The sequence below is a fragment of the Podarcis gaigeae genome, assembly GCF_964106915.1.
Source record: "Podarcis gaigeae genome assembly, chromosome: 12".
NCBI lineage: Eukaryota > Metazoa > Chordata > Lepidosauria > Squamata > Lacertidae > Podarcis > Podarcis gaigeae.
In genome coordinates, this window is record NC_139688.1 from 13,918,623 (window position 1) to 13,937,889 (window position 19,267).

Consider the following 19,267-nt stretch of genomic DNA (forward strand, 5'->3'; position numbering starts at 1 on the left):
CTGCTTTAACATTAAGCAGAATCAGAGCTGATCCTGCACCAAAGAAAGTTCTGAAAGTGAAACGTGTTATAGGAGATGCAGATGGCCCTTCACACCTAGAAGCAGACACAGATAATGCCTAGAGAAACAGATTCACTATCCATACTTAAGCATGGTTGGTTCAATCAATTTCTGTTCTGCATCACTTTTGCATGTATTCATGCCCCATTTCTGCACATATGCATTTTAAAAACAAACCATGAATGCAAATTACTCATTTATAGCCTTTAACACTATGCATATATCCTAAAATACATAATTTAAAATATATTTTGAGTTGTTGTTTGTTTTTTAAGCCAAGAACTGCACTGCAAAATTTGGAGTAGAGCGAAATGCAAAGGATAATGACATTAGAATCCACACCTCAACGTACAGGAGGTGTGGTCGAGTTAAGTTTGCATTCCAAAATAGGAAATTCCTTAAACATCTCTATCGAATGTGACTACTGCTTGTTGACCATCAGAGATACACAAAAAGAGGTCTCCCCTACCAGTCCTCACTGAATTCCTCCTCTCCCCCCGCCACTTGTGTATAATAAACTCTTCCCCCATGCATGTAGAAGTCAACAACTATGGCTGTTTGACTTTTGCATAGAATCAAGCTGGAATCTATAGATACAAAGCAGAGTGAGGCCATATTTGTTTAAGAAGTGTTGCCATTAGTTATTGCTTATTCCAAGTATTTCTGTATCGTATAACCTGGCAAGACAATTTTACACAGGAAACAAATTTTGATTTAACTGACTTAACATGGCCCTGCAGATGTTGCTGGACTGCAACTTCTATCCAGCCCTGACCATTAGGCATTTTGGCCAGAGCCCATGGGAGTTGGAGTTCAACATCTGGAGCATTATGGGATCCCCATACCTGTTTTAATAGAAACAACAGTTGCAGAGGACCTGCCTACAACAAAGTAGTGGTCAGGATGGAAACTTTAAAAGGTACCTATTTCGGTCCAGAGGGAAGCCCCACTGATGTATAAATGTATCTGGTTTTCAGCAGCTCATTATTGATCAATTTGTCGCAATATACACATTTTTGCAAAGCAAAAATTTAATCCCTAATACGTTTTTGTGTGTTGTTCTCAAGTGAACAGAATGAGAAAGATGGTGGAGGTCTACCTCCTATGCACTATCTGTTAGGAATTATGGTTGAAATAGGTTTCGCTCAGGACTTGGCACCCTATATAATTTAGTAAGCTTTTATAGCGGAGTCAAAATGCCTGGTCTTATAGCAAGATAGACCAGATTGCTGCAGCCACCTCAGTGCATTGGGCTATTTGGGGTGTCGCAGCTATGTACATCTACAGTTCTGAATTGAAAAAATGCTAAACAAAAATTAGCTTAATTATCAAAATCATAGGTAGGCCTTTTGATAGGGTGTGGAGCCTACAGCTGCTGTTAAATATTTATAGGCACAATATTTTCTTATAATGTATACATTTTAATTCCCCCCTTATTTGTATTTTAAATTTGTGTGCATCTGTGTGTGTGTGTGTGTGTGTGAGAGAGAGAGAGAGAGAGAGAGAGCGCATTCTAATTTCCAAACCTCTTTGGTCATGTATATATTTAGAATCTGCACAGAATTGCTTTCCTGCTAACCGTTCTATCAAGATATGCATAGAATTTTCAATGAAGCTGAAATGATTCAAGAACCACAAGATTGCATTTTATGGTAGACCTCAGCTCAGTTTGCAGGTCAAATCCCATTAAGCAATATTTTCCTCTGTATGAAATCAATCCACACACTTACTGTCAGGTTTACAAGCAGATATTTTGTTTAAGTACCTCGTAGATATGGTAGAGGTTTGACCCTTCATCTGGCCAATAGTGGTAGCACTGTTTGACTCCGTTTTCAGCAAGGGGTGTCAGCATGACAATAACGACACAGCCGTTTTCCCAGACCATCTGCACACAAAGAAAGACACCGTGGCCACACTGTGACTGCCTAATTACTGCATGACATGTATAATTACGGCACTCAGACACACAATCGAAATTTATTCCATTCACAGGAAATGTATTTCATTTTCATTAGACACTTTTCTCTGCAGCTGCTTCCAAATCTCTGAATAAACTAGCGTCATATTTTGCATGTTCACATGAAATATTAAAGAATCTCCAAAGAATTCCTCCAAATACTTCTAAAATAAATTCTATGCCTTTCTTTACAATTATCTCCAGTTCTTTTTTCACTTTCACACTCCCAATTTACAGAGGAAACAATAGTGCTTTTCGGAGAAAGTCTGCTGCATCATATTTGGTTGCAGTACGCAAACCCAATATGGATGTGTGCAATTAACAAAATAGCAGCAAAATCTGTCATGCTAAGTCAAAGAGAGATGCTGCTTCTTTTAGATGCCTGCCATGTTAAAAGATAATCAGTTGAGCTGTCATATTAATGCTAGAAAAACAGCAGACAAAAAAACAAAAACCAGTTGCCTTCTGGAGTGGTATTGGTGTAATACTTATTCTCCCCTCCCATCCCAAATGAATCATCCTACAACAAGTCAATGGGTCTACTCAGTAGCAAAAATCGACACTACAGGTTTCAGATTTTACTCATAAATTTTTCAAGAAATACATGTAAAATAAAATATAATGCAACCTACCCTCTGGGCTATATTTTCCCAAAATATACAGATATCACCATGAACATATGATAACAAGGAAACTTCAACAGTGGGACTGTTTAATAATGTAGTGTCGCCCCAGAGCAAGCAAACAAGAATCTAAGGCACTCTCAATTAAAGGTCCGCTAGATGTTATTCATAGAAGCAACAAAACAAGCTAGGGTAGTATATCTGTGCTGGAAAAACAGCCTGTTGTTGAACAAAAACCCTCCTGAATTAATATGGAGCTGCATAATCAAGAAAAGTCTTCATTATTGTGGTGTACATTGATGCTATATTTGCATGCAATTTTCATTGTCTTTTTATTAGCATACAAAATTATCTCATGAAAAGGAAATTGGACTTACTGCAAGGGGTTACGTTTATTTCGCAGAAATATTTATAAGCGACTGCATTGAAATGTAAATGGAGTAAACAAGAAAAGGGGGCATTCGGATAAGAAGCACAGGGATGTTACATTCAATTAAAAGCTTCCTTCTTTGTGGCACAGGGATTTATTTTTACCTTAATTTCATTTGCTTTATTTACACAACAATGACTCTTTTTAAAAGGAAAAAAGGGGGGAAAGCCTTTATACAAATTTTGGATAGCATTAAGACAAAGACAAAGGTATATTGTAATGCTAGAGACTACTTTTACACACTTTTATTGTAAAACCTGTCTCTCTGGAAAGAGTAAAACTTTCTATGCTGACCCTGTATTCCCAAAGTGATTTCCTGGTTCCACTGAAATCACAGGGTATAAATAATCTTGCTGCAAATTCTTAACAATGCAAAAATAGTATGTTGGATCTAAAGCAACGAATAACGACTAAGGTTCGTTTTTCTATTTCTTTAATAGGGTTTTTATTAATTTCAGCGAAACCTTGAATTGAAAGATGCTGCCAGTTACATTAGTTCATACACTCCGCTCCATAGAATTCTACAGTCTCTCTCTCTTTTATTTTAACTGTATCTGTACTATAGAAAAAATGAAACCGCACCACAAATTGGCCAGGCTAGCTTGTGCTTCTATCATATAACGATTTAATGTGCCTTTAGAAGGTATAGAAGCTCAATGAAGCCATTACGAAAATGAGGAGAAACACGGTTTTTATGAGTGCAATAAAAACACAATGATCTAGGTCATAAACTAATCATCCAGCAGTTGCTTGTGCCACCCAAGTGTAACATTATGAAAGCCCACTCATTTAGAGAGAGGGAGAGGAATCCTTACAGTTTGGCATCCCTTTCCATGGGCTTAAAAAAAGAAAGAAAAAAAGACATAGGGAGAGCAGCATTTCATTACAGAGGAACTTCCTCAAATCTCTGAAAATTTCCTTAAGCATAAATCCAAATGAAAGTTAATTTCAACAAACAATTTCAAAGTTACTCTAGGGTACCATATTTCTTTCCAAGTCATGTTATGAGGTGCATGACACTCAACGCTATCAACGCCACAACTGAATTCCAACAATGGAATTCTAGGATATTGCAGTCATATTGATGTCTATACCATTTCCCCATTAACCCCACCTCCCCAACATTTTCTCCTATCCTTTTCCCTAAGCTAATATTTTATTAGCAATAATAATTGATGTTGGGGAAAAATACAACTTAAGTCTTCTAATAATATTTAGGTATTTATTTTATTTATACAGTTTATATACCATTCTAGCATGTTGCTCTTTGAGAAGTTTTCAATGTACATAGAAACACTATCATCACTTTGACGTCTGCTTCCTGAATCAAATGCTTCACAGTAAGGCCAGTCTGTGGTGCCCTCATTCTTCTGTAAGAATATATGTTCAAAGGACCAAGCAGAACATTTGTAATGGCTGACCAGGTAGACTAACTGCTACAAATTAACTGAAGATGGATGTCTAATATAATGTGCTATTAAACATCTGCATTAAAGGTTCTTTGTATTCGTCTCCCATTCCCATCTCCTACCCCAAACGTAGAAGAACCTCCCTCAACTCTCTTTTAAAATGAATCCAATCCAGGCACACAGCAGTCTGTCACCTAACTGTACCTCTTCTGGGATCACTTGTTCAAAATCTTGCTGTATACATAGAAAGCCAACAGATGTCGCTGGATTCCACCTGTGGGCCTCAGTTCTGAATGGGCTTGTGCTTGCATGCAGGTTGCGACATGACAAACATTCAATCTTTATCTAGCTTCATACCCACAACCTGGACCCAGCACTTCTTTATGACCAAAGGAGACCTGGACCCTGACAATGGGCAGATGCCTAGTTTGGATCATTCTGGGAAACAACCACTGAATTCCATGGTGAAGGTGGTGGAAGCCCAAGGGACTGAGAAACCCCAGCCCTACTGCTAAAGGTTCTCTTGCTCATGCCCTCAGACAGATGCTTCCCTCAACATGTTCTGCAGCTATGCAGATCCTGCCTTCACAATTGAGTCTGAGAGGCAGCAGGAGACTTTATAGCACCCCCTGAAGTTCATACCAAGCACAACATGCAAACTTTGTCATTAGAACAGAGCTCTCCAGGAGGCAACACATCACTCTGAAGGGCTATTTCACTCCTCAGTAGCCTCCAGAAAGGCTTTCCTGAAGCACCCTAGCTTTGCTTACTCATCACCTCTGTTGCCACCTGGTTGACTTCATTGTTTTTACACTGGTGCCTAAATAACTGCAAAGCTGATCCTGGGCAAAGTCTCTGGAGCAGGAAGTTCTACAGGTGGAACACTATAGCTGCGCCCAGTTGAATACCTCAGCGGATGAAGTGAGCGTCTAGGAGGGTTGAAATCAAGGAGGGGTTCCTTTAGATTCCTATGCAGTCCTAAGTAACTTGGAACCCAGGTCAGGACTTGAATCTTGAACTGGTCATGTAAACCAGCAGCCTATGAAGCGCTTTCAAAACTAGCAAGACAGGTTCCCACAAAGGTTCCCCAGTTCAAATTCAACATTAAAAAATCTTAGGGAACATTGAAAATAGTAAGATATGGGACATGTTCAGCTCATGGATATTGCTTTCCATAGGACTGAAAAGCAACATCAGGATCAGCCTTTAAAAAGCAAGTTTACTTACAACTACCCTTCCTAACTCAGGCAAACCAGATATCCTAATTTCAATTTTATGGACTTTGGCTATTAAATTATTGCAAAGAAACAAGGAGAAGAGCACTGGCTTGACTATGAAAATCAGGGTTTAACATGCACTAACCTAATGCAACACTAAGTAAAACCCCACTGATAGAGAGGTACAGGTTATATTTTGGTTCCCCCATAAACTTCCCTTCTTGTCCAACCCATTCGCAATTGCGAGGCTGATATACTCCAGAATACGGTTGTTCTGCTATTACTGTGGGCTTCAAGAGAGCCTTGAATTCATAATCAGAACAGGGGCCCATGGGAAAATGGGTTCCATCAAGCTGCATAATTGCTATCTGGCTACCATGGGCCTTCAAATGACATCTCTTTGGTGTGGAGCAACTTGGGTTTTTTGGTGTTAAGTATTCCTTATTTTGCAATCAGAATCCACCCCAGTTTCCCCTCCTTGAGTGAATTCAAGGTTTTCTACCCTGGGAGAATCTGAAGAGCACAGCAAAACAAAAAGCAAATCTGCTGCCCATTCTCTTCAGTTAAGGTGGTGCCAGAAAGATCCATTTGCAATGGAGGGAGGGGTGGGTGCAATCCAGAGCTTGCTTGGTTTGCAAAGTGCAAGGAAAAAGAGTATTTTTTTCTGCTTCCACACTTCCAGCTACACACTGAAGACTGGGACCCAAGTAAAGACTATTATGGGGTGGGGGAGGTGAACTATGGCTTTGTTTTTGACATAGGGTGCTGATTTGTGTTTGGCCCACCTTAAATCTTTTTCAACCTTGCAAGTGTGTTGGAATTCTGAAATTCCAACAAGCAGCAGTTTTGAATATCTTAAGTCTTAAAGGAGCAAAGGTGAATCAGCTGTTTGGTTCATGAAACGGTGGACAGGCTTTGGGATCCTGCCCTTTTATGAACCTCCCCCTAGTCTGAAACACATACATATATAGGAACTTGAAGATATTCTGGGTGGTATTCAACTAACTTTTACTCAGAGTAGACCCACTAAAATTAATGGACCTAAGTGAGGCATATTCACTAATTTCAATGGATTTGATTTACTCTAAGTAAAACTTAGGTGAATACGACCTCTATCTTATCTTATCTTATCTTATCTTATCTTATCTTATCATCTTATCTATCTTTTCTTTTCTTTCTTTCCTTCTTTCTTTCCTTCCTTCCTTCCTTCCTTCCTTCCTTCCTTCCTTTAGCCCCCAACTCAGTTAAGGATTTAATGGGGAAAAGCTTATATAACATGAAATGCTAAACTTTAAAAAGCACCTATTTGGGTCCGGAAGGAAAACCTATTGATGTATAAAAGTATGTGGTTTTCAGCAGCTCTATGCTTGCATTACAAAGTACTTGAAAAATTAGAAAATTGCATTAGTGGCAAGCAAACAACATTTCCCAACCCTGTGCACATGTAACAACATAGGAATAAGGCCACATCTGGATCTTAGCACACTTCCCTAAACCTCCTGCTAGGAACTGAGTGACTGCTACTTTTCCTTGGGGTTTCCATGATATTCTCTTCTCAGCAGATCCTAGGAAGGAATCATTTTTCATCTCAGTTCTCCCTTCTCCCACCCCAAATTTGACAACCCAATTGTCACCTCAAATTCTGCTGATATCCATTCTATTTCCACAGCCCAGGTTTGCTTCAACTAGGCATGCTAAGATTCCACACACAGACTCATTCAGCAAAAATTGCTCCATGGTCCTTATTGTGATGTGAGGGGTAGGGGCATGTTTCACCCCAACACGCAGACTGCACGTCTGCGGAGTGTACATTGAACCGAATCCATTTGTCCACAAACAAAATCACCGCCATAGCTATACCCAACCCAGTGCAGGTTTTTAATATTACATGTATGATATTACAACCCTGTATTTTGCTGCAGCTCGCAATACTGTTATGCTTAAGATGTAGTTAGAAATGTATATGCAATTGTGAAAGGATGGCTGCAGCATGAACCAGCAGAGCATCTGATTGGTATGCAGAACTTCCCAAGTTTGATCCCGGACATTTCCATTAGGACTGGGAATGTTCCATTTGAAACCCTAGAGAGCCAGGGCCAGTCAGGGTAATATTAGCCTAGATGCACCAATGGTCTGGCTCAGGGTGAAGCACCTCCCTATGTTCCTAAAAGCAGTTCAACAAAGGCTTTTTACCTGCCAGAAGTCTGTGACCGTAGAAGGCAGGGCGCCCTGAGCAGCTATATAAGCAGGGTTCCTAGGATCATGGTCCATCTGAAAAAGGAAAAAGCAATTAGACGCAGGGAGAGAAAATTGCCACAAAACAGCGAAAATAGCAATTTTGCAGTGCATTAGTGAACTGATCAACTAGGAGAGCACTTCTCTTGAAAGGAGGAAAAAGTGTGTTATTTCCTTTCCTCAGAATAAGAGTTCCTTTCTCCGACAGAACAGGATGTGTCGTCTAATACTAAGATGTCACAAGGTCAGCGATCTATGTTTTAAATATGTAACGTGAAATCATTTAAGGAGCATTCGCTGACAAAAAAAAAAAGCATTTACTCGGGGTTTTCAGTCTCATAGCAACCTACAAGCCACTTCAAAACATTTCTCAATGCAGGGCATTAGGGATGCCGGGCACATTTAAGCATCTCTTCCATTTCTGTCATAGCACTCAAGGGCATCTAGAAACAAGCCAAAACTGAAGAACAAACTCAATCCTGGCCTTTTCTGGTCAGTTTGTTTGTTTAAAAATGCAGGCTTCTAACCCTCAATAAAAGAAGTTCTGTTTAAAGACCTTAATTATTACATCTATTTCAAAGAGTGACTGAGTAGGGAAAAAAGAGATCCTCAGAAACAAAGCTAGGAGAGTAAAGAGGATTAGGTCGTTACAATGAGTGTTTTCAAACAGATGGGTGGGTTTTCTGGTCTTAAATCTTTGGCCCCATTCTCCTGATAAGGACAAGATTGGCTGATGGGAATTTAAACACAAGGAAAACAACAAAAAACCCATTGATTGTAATCCTTAGAAAGAATTAAAACACACACACACACACACACACACACACACACACACACATGAACAAGGCTGACATTATGCTTGCAGTTGCAGGAGCACAACTCTCAATTATTTCAACAAGTGCTAAATTGTACTGAGCAGTAGAATCTACCCTCACCCCCCCAAAAAAAAGTTTTGTCAAAATTTTAAGCAATAGCAGATAGCAGCGCCTGCAACACTCAATATATTAACATTTATAAACACAAGCCAGCAGTTCTAAGGCGGAACCACTTGTTAGGTTGGAGATTCGTGATTGCATTTTCCAACTTGTTTGGTTTTACTTTTAATGGGGTTGTAATTGTGTGAGTTTGCTGGCTGTGCTTTTAACACACACACACACACACTTTTTCCAATTTAAAAGGCCCCTGTACTGCTGTTTGTCCCCCGGGGAAAAATTATAGATGCTTGTATTTGTGTTTTCCCTGTGTAACACATAGCAGCATGGGGTTTTGTTCGGGGAAATGGCCTGGAATGAAATTCTGGAGCTATATCCCCAGAGCTGCATTTCCATTTTTGTTTTTAAAAATCTGGTGATACAATCACAGATTCCTAACTCAGGCCTGGATTATTTTATTACTTTCAGAAGTTCTCTTTTACTTATGGAGTCGTTCTGCCTACATGATCGGTAGTATTTTCAGCCAGGAGTTTTTGGACCTTGGCTGCAACCAATTCCAGGGCATCAACACCACATTTCATATTTTGTGGTCCACTGGATTCAACACATTGTACATTGACCGGGACCAAAAAAACTATTTTAGGCACATCAAGTGGTTTGGGGATTTGCTGTGCAGTTTCTAAATTATTTTCTTTGAATATCAGTTTCCCATGTGGTATCACAAACTGCTTCTTAAAAACCCATAATTTCACCTCTTGGTATGCCTCTAGGCGATTTGAAGCAGATTGGTTAAGATTTCTCCTGATTGTTAAACAATAGCAACAGCAGATTCCATAATTTCAAATGCAGGACATAATATCCATTAGGGTGTAATACTGTTCAAAGAACCACAGGCCAAAATATACATTGGGAGCATGGAACTAGTTGTGAAGTTCTAGATCTCCCCTAGTCACTGCTCATTTGAGTGGGTGGCTCCCATGATTGAAGGAAATGGCAAAAAAACAGATACATAAAGCACATCACAATAATAAAATATAACACGTTATTATATATATTTTTAAAAACCCCAGTATAATTTGCAACACATGCTTGCTGCTTCTAGTAGATAATGATTCAGTTTTGTTTTATTTAACAACTTTAGCATATCCAAAGGAGAAGGTCACATTCATTTATTTACATGACCACATTTGGAAGTGCTGTGCTTCTTTCATAACCCAGCTTTCCCTTTTTCCCTCCTGAAACACAGCCCAAGGCAAAAAATGGGAGCACAGGTAAAGGGAACACTGGCCTTGAGGAAGGAAATGCGGTGGCCTAACCAGCCTAGAATCACTGGACATCATTTGCAATGGAAGAAGCCTGCAGTGTGTCACCTAAGGCATAGTCTACACTGCGGTAGCTGGAAGGTAGTTTGGCACCTGCTGGTAATTTGAAGTAGGGTTTCTCTCAATTGCTTGCCAAATAGCAAGAGCAAAACAACTTCCCCCATCTAAATCAGATTGCCTCAATGAAGGACGCTAAACAGGCGCAAACTTTTATGTGTGAGCTTGCTTCAGTTCTAGCACTGAAAAAAAATATATCACTGGGTCAGAATATCCTGAGACAACCCACAGTTCTGCCCCAACTACAAGACTTTAGCAGATACAAGTCTGTCTGGGCTGGTAGATCTTGGGGTTCTCATGGGTAAAATGGTATGTCTGAAGTGTTGGTCCAACAGATGCTGCTGGGACTCTGGCTCCCATGGCCAATGATCAGGAATGCCACAAAGCTGCACTCCAGCATCATCTCAAGGGCCACAGGTTAACCACCCCTGGTACAGGCAAGCAGCTCATCACCACAAAAGCTCATTACTAAAACCATTTCTGCACTGGATTACTTCAGACTACGGGCAGCACTTTGCAAGTGTGAAAACGCTTTTGTGCATGCGTTGGGGGAGAACGGACCCTTACACATGGAAAACTAGAATGTTGCGGTTAAGGATAGACTACAACTGGGGTGGCCAACATGGTGTGCTCCAGATCTTGCTGGACTCCATCATCCTTGATCATTGGCCATGCTGGCTGAGACTCATGGGAGCTGTAGTCCCAACAACCTCTTGAGGGCATCACATTAGCTGCCCCTGGACTGTAGGCTGGTAGAAATCTTTGCCCTTGTAGGCAAGACATTGGATTCCACGGCATTTGTTTATTTCTACTTTTCCATTCCTTATGCTGACATTTCAAATGGTGCGAACTTTGTGAATGAAAGGGGGGAAAGTGAAGCTGTGTGTATTCATTCACAATGTCAAAGAGAACAGGCAAGCTGAATCAGTGATGAGGTGAGTGCCACTGTCACGGAAGAAATACTTCTAAACCCTCCACTATTTGATAAATCAGGAAAGGGCCAATCTTGGCCTTACAGTATAAATCAACTGTTGTCAGAAAGCTGCAGTTTTGAGCATTACAGACATCATAATGAGGAAAGACCGGTCAAACGTATCATCAAGTTAACAATAACACAGACATTTGCAATTATTATATTCTGGTGTGCAGAAAGCAGCTATGGAGAAGACACATGCAGGTTAGGATTACTAGTTTGCATGAAAAAATAGCTGGGTCACTTTCAAATTTGCATGTATTATATCACTTCAATGAATGTAAATGTTTAAATTGCCTGTTGTCTACTACTGATGCGGAACAAAACAAAGAGGAGAAAGGTTATCAGTCTCACTAAAAACTGGCATTGCCTAGCGTGCGTATGTTCTCAGAGGATATCCAAGATGGCAAAAAAGCGTTCTTCTCTGCTAATAAATGAATTTACAGACCCCTGCCAAGATTAAACTAATTGAAAATAATAATGCATGCCTTTATTAACTTGCGTGTTTTAAAATTCCCAATGCTAAATATATTTGGGAGGATTTGGATGTTAATTCACAATTTTCACTCTGTTCAGCTGAAATGCAAAGATCTAAATAGATGCACAGCCTATTAAACTACTTTGGATCTCATGATAATAACATGCACAATGGCAGCAAAAGTGCTGCTGTATACTTAGGTATGTGTGGAAAACTGTCTAGTTTTGTTCCACTTGGTACTGAGGTTTTTAAATTTATTATGGTTGCAAACACAAAGACCCCTGGGTACAGGTTGCTATTAGGACACTTAACAAAACCACACCAGCATGGAACTTAAACTTCCAACAGGATGCTGGCAATCTAGTTTGCTAGGTCTGGCATGGGCAGGGCTGGCCCAAGACACCTGAGGCAAACCATAAAATGGAGGAAAGAAGGGGAGTGAAGATCTACATTGGGAATAAGGACAGGGAATAAAGTCAACCTTGCCCAATGTTTGAAGGCAGGCACATATCCCAGCAGACCCCCGAAAGCAGCTCCCGCCATTTCCTCTCTAGGTGTGGGAGGAGACTATCAGTGCCTATTATTCACTAAGAGGCCACTTGTAGAAGCAGTCGCCTCACCTTGCCTCACGGGTGGGCTGGCTGGGGTTATGGGCAAGCAAGAGTTAACAGGATCAGATCTAGGTGATGCCAGGGCAGACAAGTAGGTGAGAAGCAAGTTGTGAGAAAGGTTTCAGGTTGCTCAGGAAGATGGTTCACAAACGGTACAAGGAAGCAGACATAGAGAAGTTCACCTTTGGTCCTCCTCCTGCTGCACTGACAAACCATGAGCTGAAAACCTAAGAGCAAACCTTGGTTACAGCTCACGGTTTGCCACAAGCCCAGCTTCAGATAACATGCTAAGCCAAACCATGGCTTAGCTCGCAGCAGAATCACAGGAGAAGTAAAGCAGCCACAATCTCCTCTCCGGGAACTGGTGTGTTTATGCTAAGCTTGCCTTAAAGTTATGCAAGGGGACTGTGAGAGGCGACACTCCATCAGGCAAGGCCTCCTTCCACCTGCCTTGCTCCACCCTCTAGTCTCTGCTTCTCAATTTGTATTGTATTATTTTATGTACTGTGGCTTGCCGTTGTTTTATTGATTATAGTTTAGAAATTATTTATTGTAACTGTTGAGTGGATTTCTGTTTAACTATTATATGTTATTATTATTTTATACTATTCTAATAATTGTTGAAGGGACGCAGGTGGCGCTGTGGGTTAAAGCCTCAGCGCCTAGGACTTGCCGATCGAAAGGTCGGCGGTTCGAATCCCTGCGGCGGGGTGCGCTCCCGCTGCTCGGTCCCAGCGCCTGCCAACCTAGCAGTTCGAAAGCACCTCCGGGTACAAGTAGATAAATAGGGACCGCTTACCAGCGGGAAGGTAAACGGCGTTTCCGTGTGCGGCTCTGGCTCGCCAGATGCAGCTTTGTCACGCTGGCCACGTGACCCGGAAGTGTCTCCGGACAGCGCTGGCCCCTGGCCTCTTGAGTGAGATGGGCGCACAACCCCAGAGTCTGTCAAGACTGGCCCGTACGGGCAGGGGTACCTTTACCTTTACCTTTAATAATTGTTGAATGTTACTTTTTTGATGTAGGTGGCTTGTTTTAAAGTTTTGTTTTATTATCACATTTTTGTAGTGCATTATATTGTTATAAGATGTACATTTTTTGTTTCTTCAGCTTGTAAACCGCCTTGAGTATTGTAAGATAGAAAGATGGTATACAAATTAAAAATGATGATGATGCGTGACCAGAGTAGGTTCCAAGTCTTCTTCTTCTTCTTTGTCAGTGTAGTAAGAAGTTGCTGCCCCACTTACAAACCATTAGGAGTGGGGAAAGTACAGTGGTACCTCAGGTTAAGTACTTAATTCGTTCTGGAGGTCCGTTCTTAACCTGAAACTGTTCTTAACCTGAGGTACCATTTTAGCTAATGGGGCCTCCTGCTGCCGCCACACGATTTCTGTTCTCATCCTGAAGCAAAGTTCTTAACCTGAGGTACTATTTCTGGGTTAGCGGAGTCGGTAACCTGAAGCGTCTGTAACCCGAGGTACCACTGTACTGAGTTGGGGCTGGGGAGATTCAGGTTCAAAACCAACTCATCCATAAAAGCGACTTGAGGGAAATCCTATGTGCGTTGCCCTGGAGAAAAGGGCAGGATAAAAACATGAAAGGGTAAACTTGACAGGCAGTGAATGCCCTGGGTAGTCAGTCACATTTGTCTCAGCCATGCCTCATTCTACGCTGGTGGGGCATGGACGAAGTCCTGAGATAAGAGTCAAAAAGCAGCAGTACCATCAGACCAAAGACCAGAGTCAAGTCCTGGCAGTGGAGCAAAGGCACAAGCTGGAACATTATCCTGATGCCAGAATAAACCTTTCAGCCAAATCCTTTGAACCACTGAAGGTCATTCGGGATCTTAGCACCACTGAGATCAATTTGCTCAAATTCACGTTAACTAATATAACCCAGCTGGAAACATCAACCAATAAAAGCTTAGCACAAAATGTTTAGGCTGCTTAAGAGTAAAGTTTCTGAACAATCCCTGAGGGCATCTAGATATTCTGAGCACAGAAACAATGGAGAAGTGTTGTTAAATGAAATCTGTATGTTGTGCCAAAACGTCTTGAACATCAAAGCACAGCTTCTTCCTGTACACTCAGAAATTATCACTACAGATAGATAAATCAGAAACGGTCACAAAGTTCATTTTAGAGAATAAGACAGCAAATAATTGGCTCATTAGGACAAATATCAACGTTTTTTGATCTGCAAAGGTTTAGGAAGTTTAGATTATATTTAAAAAAACAAAAACTTACACAGATATAGTTGGTAGAGTCTGACTATTTTTTAAAAAAATGTATAATTACATATATTCTGCTTCTCACAAAATTATCATTTTTCACAGCTGCTCCAGCAAGCCAGGAAGAGAGCTAGTCTACCACATATCCAGAGTTTCCATGATAATACATGTGACTAAGGATCACTTGAACCAAAGCAAAATTAACAGCTCTGATTCTGGTATCATACGAGGAAGAAGGAATAATCGAAAGACACCCAAAAGAACCATCTGCCTCATTCCAACTTATCAGAAGAGAACTCCTGCAGGGGATCAGATCAAACCACCTCTAAACCTAAGATGTTTTAATTCCAAGTCATCTAAGCGCTCTCCCTGCCTGTCCCCAAATTAAAATTGATTGACAATTCCTAAACTAGAGAACACCACACTGAATACAAATACATTGCTATAATCAATTCTATCTGAATTTTTAAAATATGTATGTCAATTCTTTTTGCATATTTATGCTGCCCCCAAGTAAATGCTAAAAATGCTAATGTGTAAAAGATTCAATTTTTTTATATTTAGAGACAGTGTTATTTTATCCTTCTGTTTTACCAAACTTCATGCATATGCTTCTGCACTAAAAAAAAATCTAGATATGAATAAAAACAATGTTCCACCGCTTACCAAGGGAATAATAAGAAAATATTTGATATTATGCCATTATTTATTGTGATAAAATCTTATTCAAACAATGTATCTGTTCTGTGTGACTCCACTTAAACTGAACTAGCTCCATGCCAATTTAGATCTGTATTTTCCCAGTTATTGTGGCGACACGACATACAATTCAGAATTCTTTTATTTAGTTCTTTGGCTTTGAGCAATGTAATATTTGTGGCTAAGAACCAGCTAAGTTCATTTCTGCATGTGTGTTGGCTGTTCAATTTATCCTGACTTCCTGCATACTTATTTTAAATGCATGGTTAAACTTAATGTGCATAAAACCAACACATAAAACCAAAAGCTCTATGAAATTAATTTTCTTTAAAACTACAGGCAAGCTCGGAGGCAGTTTTGTTTCCACACTGCAATATATTTAAAACCACCACACACATGACTTTCAGCAGGTATAATACTACTGAATCACCTCTTTCCTCTGTTAAAAATAAAAATGACACAGGAGATGATAAAATTATGACTAATATATTAATAGTATATTAGAACATATAATTATTATGACTGGCACATGCCTTTCTTTCTTTCTTTCTTTCTTTCTTTCTTTCTTTCTTTCTTTCTTTCTAAAAAACCCTATTTAAAAAATGAAAAAGATAATGGAATGAAATAAATATGGTTTTGAATGTCATTACAAATTTCATAATCTATTCTCACTGATAAAAAATTTGTATGCTGTGTTTGAGCAAACTGTCATGTTAATCACATTCCTCAGTCTGGTGGCTTCAGTAATAAGCAAGCTGAAAGGTAGGTGCTATTTTGTTTTTGTTAATGTAGTTGATGGGCTCCCCCCCCCTTTCCAACACCCTAAGAGGGAAAAACAGAATTCCCATTTACTTTTCATGACCTCTGATTTAAAAACAAAGATTGCACATTATTTACTACTGGATGGTTTCCCTGGAATTTAATGAGGACAAAGTACAAATATGACAGATGTAATTATCATAGTTTTATTCTGCACAGTCAGGGTCTCCTTGTGCTGTAATTGCAAGCTTTTCATTCAACCGCTGGCAGCAGAGTTATTACCTCGGTATTTTATGTTATTTCAGAGAACAGGAAAGAGGACTTCCAGCTCAGTTTTATTCCAAGGAATCTCTAAGCATCCTCGCATTGGAATAGTAATTAAAAACAACAACGATCAACAAGATATTTCATCAGATCTCTTTGCAGATTTCTGTCCTTGTTGCTTTTTGAGCGCATTAAGTGTAAAAAAAACCACACACAAAAAACCCCTGGGTTTTCACAACGTATTGGGAGGGATGGGAAAGTGGGGGCAGGGAGGGGGGCTGCTAAGCAGTTTCGAGAAAGAAACATGTGGGCAGGTGGCCAACGCATTGTCTGGTGCAAAGAAGGGCTCCCTCAGCATGCATTGCTTTACTCATTTAGACTCAAGCCAAGGTTGAGTGAGCCCCAGCTGGAGGCTGGACCACTGACCCTGGAGCTGGAAACACACAACTATACACACACCCCTGGAAGCCTCCCTTTCCAAGGCCTGAATGTAATTGCTTTATATTACACTCCGGCTTCATCAAGCCCCTCACATGCCGAAGGGAGGCGAGTGGAAATAAAAAAAACTTTCTAGTCCAATTCATAGTTTATAGCTCTAGCGTTATTAATTTTCCGTTTGGAATACAGGGCAATTCTCACCTCACATCCAAAGGCTTCGTGGCACAGATGCATCAAATATGCCATTTTATTGGCAGGGTAATTGCTGGCAGCTATTAAATTTTGAACCACTTTATTTATTTATTTTGAATTTAAAAAGATTATTTGTAGTTGGTGAAGAAGATCAAACCACTGTTATTTCAGGTCTCCACACATCTGTTACGTTTCATTAGCCTTTCCTATCCGTTCTTGGCTAGACTAGGGTTAGGTTCTCAAAACAAACAAGAGATGTTTTTAGCCCATCAGTATGAAAGTTAACAGGAGCAAGTTCTCCGCTGAGGACTTGAAGCTTACTACTAATGTTGCACTTACAAAATAACATTACCTTCAATATCATGAAATTAGTTAACACATTTTAAATATGGAACCAGTAAAATTACCAGGCAATCATGGCATTAAAAAGCTATTTGTTCCTGTCAATAAAGACACATCAAGCAAGAATGAAGCAGAATTCTAAAATATTCTGATGTTACCCTATAGCATACTTTGCTCTTTGAAACTACCAAGGACTGTGAGACAGCTTGTGTGACACACAGTGAAGCCACATTGAAACATCTATTTTGGCCAAACACAGTTTGATTTGTGTGAAGCTGTAATGACTGGAAGAATTTGGACTGAGATGTGAGAAATGGAACTAGATTTCAGTTACCCTTTGTGAACTCTGAAAGGAGAACAAAACAAAGTTCTGATTCTGCTTCAGTTCACTTCCTGCAATGTCACAAATTTTGCCAGTCTAAATTATCAGGGCACACAATTTTGCCGTACAATAAATACAAAATGGCTACTTGGCTTTAAGGTGATCCCAATGTCTTTCCTCAAGATAGATGCTGTTTCAGAGGGCATACGCTGTACCTTACCAACAATATTTTGTCAATGGGGAAAAGCAATTCATCCCACAACTATGGGAATGATAATGAACAGAAAGAACAATCCCAAGATATAAGGAGTTTTACTGAAACCTATTGCAGGAAGCTGGGCAAGTATTTACTCTCCCACCCAGAAACTCCCCATTTATCTAAACTCTCACACTGTAGCATTCTTAGCCAAATGATTAATACAACTGTTGAGAGAACACCCATTGTATATAGCTGCTATCAGAAGCAGGCAAACTGCTGGTCAGAAACTCACAGGAAGGGAAATATTGGAGGGATGTCACCATGTGGACTCAATATATTGCTATTATAACTTGCATCACAATCAACCTTTTTCTTCCATTTTAGTTTCAAAAAGGCAAAGTAGTATTTTTGTTTGTTTTATACTTACAATAGGACTTGCGTTGATGTAGTCTGAGTTGTCGTGACTGTTTTCAGCTTTCAAACATATCCTGCAATGATCATCTGATTTTTTTAAATAAAAAAAGTTAAATTAGTATTCATTCATATTTATGTTAAAAGAGATCTTTCAAATTGCATTTCTGAACAGACCACTACTATTCAGCCTTTTTTTTTTTGCATACTTGCTTCTAAATATAGACATTTCCAAAAGACTGATTTAAATGGTTAAGAACCATATAAAAATTGTTCTTGAAATGGAACTTGCTATGCTGAAGAATAATTGCTATTAAGCAGGTGCCTTCGCTGTATTGTTTTCAGCGCCTGCTAAAGAAATAAAATGTTTTTATTTACACAAGTCTATCATATATTTTTTTGAAAAAAGAACTACTGATACATTTTAACACAACATGTTTTTAATGTTTGATTTTATCAGTATTTTCAAATGACTATTTTATATCATTTTATGTAAACAGCTTAGCAGTTTATTATTATTATTATGAAGCATTGTATAAACCTCGCCACAGATAAATCAGTAAAATGGTTTGGTGTCTAACAAGTTCACTTAAAAACACACAACAGTGTTTAATATAGACTGTGCTTCAGGTTCAGTAGCCCCTAGCAAGGGCATTAGTGATGCCAAACCTTTTCGTGTTCCTTCTCTGTATGAACACAACAGTGCTTAAAGACTGTTGCCAATAATAACAGGTTTATATTAAAGGGATTTCCACCCCAAGTTCATATGTAGGGTAGCTGATGAAATTTAATAAATAGTGTCGATCTCATGGTACAGCCATACAGCCACGTGTATTCAGTCTGATATACAATACAGAATGTTTAATACAGGTACCAGAATAAGCAAGTACCATATTTTTCGCCCTATAGGATGCACCATCCCATAAGGTGCACCTAGTTTTTTGGGGGGGGGAATAAAGGGGGGGAAATTATTTTTCCCCCAGGCGCGGGGCTGGGGCAGGGGAGGCCCGAGCTTCCCCTGACCCCAGCCCCCAAACAGGCAGCTCTCTGCAAGCCGTGGGAGCCCAGCACTGGCTCCCGCTACTTGCGGAGAGGTCCACGAAGCCTGGA

General features: G+C 39.8%; 1 protein-coding gene and 1 long non-coding RNA gene across 4 annotated transcripts in view; one reads left to right on the forward strand and one right to left on the reverse strand.

The window, feature by feature from the left end:
- LOC310828090 overlaps positions 1-18,724 on the forward strand; it is a 137,743-nt gene extending 119,019 nt beyond the window's left edge. The window contains exons 5-6 of one of the 3 annotated variants that reach the window (XR_014556641.1): positions 4,613-5,477; positions 14,637-18,724. This is a non-coding gene — a long non-coding RNA (uncharacterized lncRNA). Of the gene's footprint in view, positions 1-4,612; positions 5,478-13,411; positions 13,501-14,636 lie in introns of those variants that run through there. The other 2 variants (XR_014556642.1, XR_014556643.1) reach the window with 2 other exon arrangements.
- PTPRN2 (protein tyrosine phosphatase receptor type N2) overlaps positions 1-19,267 on the reverse strand; it is a 608,845-nt gene that overhangs the window by 34,212 nt on the left and 555,366 nt on the right. The window contains exons 16-18 of the mRNA XM_083704687.1: positions 18,174-18,247; positions 7,890-7,967; positions 1,826-1,945 (exon numbers count right to left, since the gene is read on the reverse strand). Of these exons, the coding sequence (XP_083560813.1) occupies positions 1,826-1,945; positions 7,890-7,967; positions 18,174-18,247 (272 nt within the window). The remainder of the gene's footprint in view (positions 1-1,825; positions 1,946-7,889; positions 7,968-18,173; positions 18,248-19,267) is intronic.